This window comes from Capsicum annuum, chromosome 9 (genome assembly GCF_002878395.1).
Source record: "Capsicum annuum cultivar UCD-10X-F1 chromosome 9, UCD10Xv1.1, whole genome shotgun sequence".
NCBI classification, from domain to species: domain Eukaryota; kingdom Viridiplantae; phylum Streptophyta; class Magnoliopsida; order Solanales; family Solanaceae; genus Capsicum; species Capsicum annuum.
The window spans coordinates 204,009,893-204,019,876 of record NC_061119.1 but is presented as its reverse complement, the minus strand read 5'-3'; the positions used below and the strand labels follow the sequence as shown (position 1 = coordinate 204,019,876).

Sequence of the window (9,984 nt, the reverse complement as noted above, 5' to 3'; positions counted from 1 at the left end):
AAACCATATCCTATAATATATTTTTAGTTTAATTTTTCATGTGTCGTTTGATTTATCGTCTTATGATTTGTAAACTAAAAACTTCCGCATGACGCCCTCTCGATTTCGAACCCAACACATTTTGAGTTGGTATAATACGTAAAAATGCACTCAAACTTGGCCTCCACTGTATCAATTGAACACTAACTTACACAACCTCAAAAATTATGTGCCAAGACAGCGTCAGGGTGTTCACGAGGCACGATGGAGACGAGTTGGAGTGTTAATTTGTCAGTTGAGACAAAGTTGAGGTGTCTAGTTGTTCACTCTGTAAGTTAAAGAGACTTACTTAGCGATTGAAGCCAAGTTTGAGTGTCTATTTGTGTTATGCCTACGCGTGTTAAAGGACAGTTCATCAATTTATATGACCAACCGTAGTACATCGTATAGAATGACATGAGTAAACTCGCAATACAAAGGGTTATGTCAAGCCTTCATCAGAAATGAAGCAAAGCAAACACATGAATTTGTCTGTGAAAAACACTTGTCTGAGAAGCAAATCTCAGCTCAAGGGAGGCCAAAAATCTAGGAGTAAACCATGAATTTGTCTCTAAATGATGGAAAACAAATGATACTGAACGAGAATTTTCAACCAGAGATGACGATTACCGCACTTGGGATGTAGCAGTACTTGGTTCCTCAGCTTCATTAACAGCAATTGGAGGCATCCCACTGTGTTGCGTCCTGAAAAGAGCTCGTTGATTACATACTGAAGTTTAATCTAACATCAATGTAACTTGCTTTTACACAATGAAGACATAAATAAACGAGCACATATAAGTTTCTCTTATTAGGAACACAAATAGAAAATGTGTGTTTGAAATAGATTAACAAAAGCAAGAATAAAAGCAGCATGATAGCGTTGCGCAGAAGCAAAGATTACCTTTGTGAACTATTTGTTTCTTCAGACAATGCCTTCTCTAGTCTTTCCTCAAATGGTGTTGCATGCCAACTGACTTTTTGATCCTAAGAAGTCATAAAGTCATCGGTTTTTTGTTAGTGAATTATATAGCTGAGAGTAAGAAAATGTGTATAGAAAAAAGCATGATAAATCAACCTCTTTGTACTTGTTGGTAGAGTTTGGAATCCCGTTTCCATCCCACCATTTAGGAGATATACGAGAAGTTTCATCATCGTTCCAATGAGCAGCAACTAACCCAATGATAGGTCTATCTCCAGGAGTTCTGGCATAATGAACATTTTCACCGTACGTGGAACCACGTTGCTGCTTGTTCCGCACTTCATTGATTGAAGGTGGTTTTGCGTCTTTATTTGCTGCACTTTCTTGGGATCCAGACATTCCCAGTTCTGACATACGGTTTGTCTCTTCAGGCATTTGATCAGAATCTGTAGTGTGACTGGACAAAAATCTAGAATTAGAATCTTGAATGGAGTGTGAATCCTCATCTGACAATTCCTTCAACTGTGAAGTATCATCCACGGGGTTTACAACAGGATACACATACTGAGACCTGATCCGTGCAGTTTTAGCTATTCCCATGCGGTCCAAATGAGCTGGAAAAACGGTTCCAGGTGTTTGCATCTCATCAGTTAGCTTTAATGGGGTTGGGTAGGGAGCATACTTTGATGCATTGCAGCTGCCTGATGATTCAGATTGTTCAGAACTCTGACTAGTTTCAGATGAAATGCATTTTGATGACATTGAAGACATATCTGAATCGCTTTCAAAATGAACAGATCTGTATCTGTACTGGGCAGTTGGGGCAGTGATTGGTGAAGCTGCGGAAGCCTTGTTATCATTATGATCCAGATTAGCTTTAACCTCGGTGAATATCAGAGTTCTAGAATTCCCACTGTCATTGATGAAGCTCTTAGATAAATTTTGATCACTTTGTCCATCCGTTAAACAACTACAGAAATATAACAACACATTAGATGGCTGTTCATGTGAAACATGAGATGTTAAATGGCAAGGTGTATATATTTCAGTGAAACGAACAGGAATAACAATAAGTGGAACAGGATAAGCAATGAATTCATTAGTAAATAAAAATAATATTTCCCGCAAAATCAAAACATGAATTCAGTTCTAGATATAGGACATGAATAGGAGAGCCAAAATTAATATCAACTTATACACGAAGCATTACTAGATTTAGTTCTAGAGAAGAAAATTAATGGAACTGAAAACATGCAATTCCATTTAATATCAAGTTCAGTGATATTTAAGAGTATCATTTAATCAACTTCTCTAGCCATGTTTTTGAGGTTTAGAATTCCACCTGCTAGGCGTATGCACCAAGGACCCAGAAAGCGTCTTTACTCTATTAATCTCGACAGGTGTGGGCCGATCAGGTAGCGAATTCGAGTTGAGCTTCTGATATGTTGTATCAGAAGGCCATAAACTGAATTTTAAGGGCTCAACTTCTGCCACGGAAGCTGCCTGGTCTTTGCATTTCATTGAGCAGTTCCGAATTTCAGCAGGGGTCTCAGGTAAGGTTCCACAAGCTTTGAGCAACTTGGCCTGCAAATTAAATTGGATAAACAACGAAATCCAGTAGTACTCTGAAATAGGAACCAGCAACCTCAGATGAAAGTTAGCCTGGACTTGAAAGTTAATATCTTAAGAAAGAGGCATTAACTTTCCCCTCGCAAAACCAAAAAGAAAGTTTGTGAGATCCTTGTTAGCCGTTAACAAATCAAGTACACTTGTGGTGTAATAGACGGGCATTCATATGACTTTTAGTGTCTTACTCAATGTTACTACTAGTTTCTTTCGGCAGAATAATCACAGATCATTGGTATTCACTAAATACTTTAAATTCAGCTTTTCAAAATTGATATGATGCAGCTTCAAACAAACAAATAAACAGGTATGGGAAATCGTACTAAGCAAGTGTCAGCAAAATACATATAGCTGCTTAGTGAGATCCAGAGTGAAAGATCAAGAGATTGTAAATAACAAAATTGCACCTCCACAAACAGAAATAGCTAACATGAAAAGTAGCTCAAACTAGGTTAATGAAGATTAAGTGTAAAGACATCATCATATTCTTGATGACTCTTAACACTTTCTTCTTTTTCCAGACATCATCACAACTGTTTTTAAGTGGAACAAACATAGGCTACTGCATAAATTTGACTGCAGGGACTTTTCTAAATTGATAATATACAAAGATCCACAGGAATATGTGTAGATGCTCAAAAGAATGGCAGGATAATTGATGTTGAATTCTTGCTTCCAAGACACCTTGATGTAGGTTTCGGTCAGAACAAAATGGCAGGATAATTGATGTTGAATTCTTGCTTCCAAGACACCTTGATGTAGGTTTCGGTCAGAACAACTTTTATGCAGGTGAAATATTACTAAATAAAAATCCCTGCTTTCTTTTCGTGTTTTACATGGGAAGAGAGATCCAAATATTCATTCATGCAGTCAACTTAGTTTCAGTTTCAATTGGTATAAAATATTACTACAGCATTTGTTAGTGCAACTTTTCATCTGAACATAATAGGAGACAAAAGACAATGTGTGCATACATTTCTTTATTTATCTGCTTATAGCATTGTCCTCAACAATATCCTTTCTTTTGCTGTTCAAATTCAAAATTTGAAGGCATTATGTTACTTCTCTCAAACATATCCTCCTTTTTGATATCTCTAAATTTCAAATTGAATATCATAACAATAAGCTTCAAGAAAACCAACCTGATTCCTAAGCTCATTTGTTTCCAACTGTGAGATTGATGTATCCAAACTCTGATTCGCCACTTCTTTGCTGCCTGAAGTGTTGATCTCATCATTTTCTGAAATCAGCATAGTGAAAAACATATGAACATGAGTATAACTAATTTCTCTTCACTGAACAACACTAACTAATTTCTCTTCACTGAACAACACTCAAATTTAGTTGTCAATAATGTGATAAATTGAAAAGCTACCTTCAGTAAAAAGTGAAGATAATGGACTTCTATTACGAGACACCAAAGGTTCCTGATCCAGCAACAAAAATAGCATAAGTTGAAAATTGCAGATTTCGCAAAAGTAAATAACACGAACTATCTAGCAATATTTGAATCTTTACTATCTAGCAGACCAATAATTCCACTATCTGATTCTTTATGTATAAATTAGCTGCAGATTAGTTTTCTTTCGACAGATTAAGAATTGAGAATATGTTCATCAAATTTCACAGAGAATGCGAGAAGTGACAGTAATTAGCTTCTTCACTCTCTCTTTCTCTTCACAGATTTCATTAGCAATAAAACAGAACTTCAAGCCAAACAGCAAAAACACAAAAATAAAACAAATACTTGTAATAAGAATGAGAAAATAGTGAATCGGAAATTCCATTGGAATTGAGTAACACAGCTACTTCTTTGCTCTTTTACAGAGAATTACTACACTGAATTGACAGAATACAAAGTAATCAGAATGTCCAGTGGTTATTTCTGAATCATTTCATAGTTCTTCGAAATCTATCAGATTAAACAACAATATCTCTAAGTTTAAGACTAAAATTTCATTGCTAATACCTGGTACTTTTGTCACTTTAACATGAACACAAACCGAAGCGCAATCAAAAAATCTGAATCATTTCTTAGTTCTTCAAAATCTACCAGATTAAACAACAATATTTCTAAGTGTAAAACTAAAATATCATTGCTAATACCTGGTACTTTTGTCACTTTAACATGAACACAAACCGAAGCGCAATCAAAAAATCTGAATCATTTCTTAGTTCTTCAAAATCTACCAGATTAAACAACAATATTTCTAAGTGTAAAACTAAAATATCATTGCTAATACCTGGTACTTTTGTCACTTTAACATGAAACACGAACAGAATCGCAATCAAAAAATCTGAATCATTTCATAGTTCTTCAAAAACTGCCAGATAAAACTACAATTTCGCTAACTTAAAACTACAATTTCATTCTTATATCTTGTACTTTTGTCGCTATAACAGTATAACTTGGACCGAACAGAATCGCAATCAAAATAATCTGAATCATTTTATAGTCCTTCAAAAACAAACAGATAAAACTACAACTCCATCGCTATAGCTGGTACTTTTGTCACTTTGAACATGAACCGAAAAGAATCACAATAAAAACATACTGAATCATTTTATAATTCTTCGAAGACTACCAGATTAAACTACAGTTCTACAAAGCTAAAACTACAATCTCATTGATACATCTGGTACTTTTGTCACTTTAACATGAACACGAACAGAATCAGAACCAAAATACACACAGAAAATTTTTAAAAAGAAGATACTTTTCCCACTTCATCAACACCGAACAAAATTGCAATCAAAACACACACTGGAAATTTAATTTACCGCTACATTTGGCATTTTTGTTACTTTAACATGAACACAGCAGAATTACAATCAAAATACACAAAACAAATTAAAAAAAATAAAAAAAATCTTTATAGCATGAGCAAACCTTAGCAGGAGTATATTGCGAAGCACGATTTGATTCCAAACTCGAACGAGAAGTAGAAGGAATCGTAATATAAACATTACCTTGTCTCATACTATACTACTATTAATAATCATTTCATAATTCTTCGAAATCTACTAGATTAAACTACAATTTCATTGTTAATTTGATACTTTTTCCACTTCATCAACAACAACCGAACAAAATGCCAATCAAAATACACAAAAAAAATTCAAAAAATAAAAATAAAAATTATAGCATGACAACACCTTTTGAATTTTGTCACTTTAACAACAAATAAACATAGAATACCAGTCAAAATACACAAAAAAAAAAATTCAAAAAAAATAAAATAATAGCATGATAAAGATCTTTTGAATTTTGTCACGTTAACAACAAAATATAGAATATCAATCAAAATACACACAAAAAAATTCAAAAAAATTCATAAAAATAAAAATTATAGCATGATAACAACTTTTGAATTTTGTCACTTTAACAACAAATAAACATAGATTATCAACCGAAATACACGAAAAATATTTATATACAGCATGAGAAGACCTTAGCAGGAGTAGATAATTGCTCCACACGATTCGGCTCCAAACTTGAACCACGAGCAGAAGGAAATTCAACATCCTTGATTTTGAAACCGAACAAAATGCCAGTCAAAATACACCAAAAAAAAAAAAAAAATCAAAAAACTAAAAATGGAAATTACAGCATGATAAGACCTTTTGAATTTTGACATTTTAACAACAAATAAACATAGAATACCAACCAAAATACACGAAAAAAAAAATACATATATGTATAGACCTTATCAGGAGTAGATTGCTCGACACGATTCGGCTCCAAACTCGAACCATGAGTAGAAGGAAGTTCAACTGCAACATCCTTGATTTTGAAACAGCCAAAGAGACAAGCCATTACCGCCACAACCACAGCTCAATTTACCGCGATTTTTCCGATCACTAGCCAATACACATTACCTTTATCTCACTACTACAACTATTAATAATAACAATTCAAAAAAAAAAAAAACTGATCAATCATTTGTATTTATTGATTATTATTGTTGTTATTATTATTAATATTATCCAGAATCGTAGCTAAGATTTCAATTCAGATTGCGTGGGATACAATTCAAAAAATAGAGGTGAAATTATTTGTTATTGGATAAATGAGGAGAGTTTTAAGGTGGTGAGGTGAGCAGTCACTGTATGTGAAAATTGGCTCTAATGGATTTTATTTTTGTAATTTTGAAAACGGGAATTTATTAAACGAGGGAGAATTTTATTTTTTTATTTTTTATTTTTTGGAGTTATCGGACACGTGTCTAAATGGGATTGGTGAAGTTTGTCTATATGGCGCGTGAGACAAACGAGCTGTTTTGATCAACGAAGGGTTTTGAATACTCGATAAATCGATTCAATCGATAAATCGAACTCATAAAAATATTGTTGAGTTAATATTTTTTTTAATACTTTGCAAACTTTTTTATTAGGCTACCAGTTCGATTTTCTATCTTAAAATTTTAGTTATGATTAAATCGATAACCGACTAAAATTATATTTTTATTCGCATTTATATAATAGTAACTTTGGATTCTATATATGTACCTTGTTAGCTTTTGTATTTTATAGTTGTTATCTTAGTTTTTTTTAATTTGTGTAGACTTTATAATAAAGATAGTGTAAAACAAATAAAAATAAAAGAAAGTAAAGAAAAATTAGGGGAATACTTTCTTATCGGTTAAATCAAAAATCGAAATAATTAAGACCAAAACTCGATTAACTGAAAATCACTAATGAATATCTTATTGGTTTGACTATCGATTTAGCGTGTTTACAAATCGATAAACCAAACCGATCAATGTACACCCCTAATTATAGGGTGTTTTGATGCTTTTTTTAAGGGGTCATTTGGTAGAATGCATTAGTAAAAATAATGCGTGTATTAGCTTTGTGTATTATTAATACCTTGTTTGAAATATTTCTTCATCCTGTGAATAATTAATGCTTCCATTGGTTACACTTTATTGGGTATTAAAGAGTGTATTACTAATACATAAAAACCCATAGTATTAACAATTGAGTGGATTCTAATGCATGCATTAGTATAGTTAAAAACATAATTATCCATCAAAATCTTTTCCACATCATTTTCACTATATTTATAGAGGGTATTTTTGTAAATAATACTTTTTTTTTTTAGAAATTATGCAATTCATGTTATTCTTAATACACTAAATCAAACAATGCATAAGAAAAATGCAAACATTACTAATACATAGTTTATACTATTCTTATACATCCTACCAAACGATCCCTTGTGAAACACTTTGTTAGTTTTGGTGTCGCTTGAAAAAGTTAAAATGTATTTTTAAGCACTCATTTTTACGTCAAAAAAGTTGTAAAAATAAGCAAAAAGTCAAAAGTTGGATACTTCCTCTTTACTAATACTAGTTTAACCGCATGTGCCTCTCATGTGTAACTTTTGATTATTTAAAATTAAACAATTTTATCTATTGCAAAAAAAAATTAATGAAGTGCAAAAAATTCAAATCACTTCTCAAAGATCTTTCACACTAATATAAGAATGTAAACATAGCATATATTTTATTGTAAACACAAATATATTTTACCATCAAAAGTTTCAAGTAGTTAATAGATCGTCACTTTTGCGTTTGTCATGCAGTATCTATTTTTCTTGTTGCTAGAGACTAAGAGACACACATCAATTTGAACCTTATTTATAGACGATTATTTTTATATATTTATTGCATATTTAAAATCTTTCCTTTATCTTTAAAATTATTCATTAGAAAAACTTTGATTACTTAAAACTTTTAAAACGTTGGTACTTCTTATATTTTTCTTATTCTAATGCTTTTATATTTATTTCTTGATTTTTTAAATCTTCTTTAAATCAACTTTAGTTGATTTGGAGTTATTAAACTAATGAAAAAGATATTAGTTGTCATTATTTTTTATGACTTCTAATAAGAAAATGTTTACTATAAATATTTAATTAGTTTTCAACTCTTAAATATAAGAAAATAGTGAAAAAATAATTATTTTTTTTTAGAAAATAGTGAAAAGATGATTTTGTCTAAAACATAGACTTTTAATGAATGATAAAAAGTTTAAACAATATTTCTAAGACTCTTCACACTTTTAATATTGATTAGATAAGAAACTTTTTAAAAGTCAGTCTAATCAATCACCTTTTTAGTACTCTCCTACTATTTTATGTTTTGATTTTATTATTACATGTTGTTTTATTTTATTTCAATTATCATATTTTTCGTTGTTGCTATTATTCTTTTTCCTCCATTATATTCAATATTGAATCTATTGTATTTCCTTTTGTATTGGTTTTAATATGCTTTATTAGGTCTAAGTATTTATAAAAAATGTCTTACTTTTACAAAATACGTCTAAGATTGCATATACATCATCGTCTTCAGAAACCACTTATGAGATCACTAAGCATGTTCTTGTTTCATGTGTAAAAAGATCAAAAGTGGTCTTTTTAAAGTGCAAATAACATAAATTTCATCATTTTGAAACATATTTATCTTCTCTCTCTATTGTTTTTTAATTAATTTTTTTTTCTCCCTATTCTTATGCATAACTGACCGACTATATACATAACTATGTTATGCATATTAAGAGTTAATTCTTCAAAATGTCATTGAACTTGTGTAAACATCCCACTAAAATAACTTTTGTTTCTTTTAGGATAATATTGTCACTGAACTATTCACTTCTTTCCATTATAAGGTAAAACTAAGAAATTGTTAAGGATATGTTTGGAGAAGCACAAGGAAAGTGAAATTAGATGTAATTACATAGGTCAATTCTCAATTAGGAATACAGAATTAGGTGCAATTACGTGATGTAGTTACAAAGTTATATTTTATTTCTTTTTTTTAATTTTAATTTCTTTTTCTTTTAATTTTATTTCTATTATTTTAATTTCTTTTTTATTTTTATTTTTTTCATTGTACATTATTTATCTTTCATCTCTTTTCTTCTCATTTTTCAACTTTTACTTCTTATGATTCAATATAATTACTCGTATTTTTTTCTTCATTTAGTACATTATTGCATTTTTTTTCTAGTGTTTGAATTAAAGTAGTATTTCATTATTGAATGAGATGACTTATGTGTTTTTACTTTCTTTTGAATTATTTACTCGTCAGAATTTTATATAAGAGTATTGTATTTTTTTCTTGAATTTTCAATTTGTGTTTTGTTTTATATTTCAATTTATATGTTTTAGTACTATAGACTTGTTATTTTATATTGCATGTCACTTCAAATTGTCGAGTTAATTTTTCAAATTGCCATTGAACTTGTGCAAACATCCTACTAAAGTAACTTTTGTTAATTTCTTTTAGGAAAATATTATCATTAAACTATGTAAATCTTTTCAAAATAAGGTGAAACTAAAAATAGTTAAGGACATATTTGAAAAGCCATAGAAAAATTGAAATTATATGTTATTAGACAATTTGCAGTGA

General features: G+C 30.6%; 1 protein-coding gene across 1 annotated transcript; it reads right to left on the bottom strand.

Moving 5' to 3' along the window:
* Positions 1–395: 395 nt before the first annotated feature.
* On the bottom strand, positions 396–6,917 carry LOC107841893 (protein JASON). Its single transcript, XM_016685748.2, has 8 exons — positions 6,273–6,917; positions 6,018–6,092; positions 3,942–3,993; positions 3,709–3,806; positions 2,283–2,524; positions 1,097–1,910; positions 923–1,005; positions 396–723 (listed from the first exon to the last, which is right to left on the bottom strand). Exons 1-8 carry the CDS (start codon positions 6,381–6,383, stop codon positions 645–647), a joined length of 1,554 nt encoding a protein of 517 aa, XP_016541234.2. The 5' UTR covers positions 6,384–6,917; the 3' UTR covers positions 396–644.
* Positions 6,918–9,984: the final 3,067 nt, after the last annotated feature.

Coding starts and splice junctions, on each gene's coding strand:
- LOC107841893 (XM_016685748.2), bottom strand. CDS start 6,383: ATGGCTTGTCTCTTTGGCTGTTTCAAAATCAAGGATGTTGCAGTTGAA. Junction 3,994..6,017: donor AATTATCTACTCCTGCTAAG/GTCTTCTCATGC, acceptor TTGCTGGATCAG/GAACCTTTGGTGTCTCGTAA. Junction 724..922: donor GAAACAAATAGTTCACAAAG/GTAATCTTTGCT, acceptor AGCTCTTTTCAG/GACGCAACACAGTGGGATGC.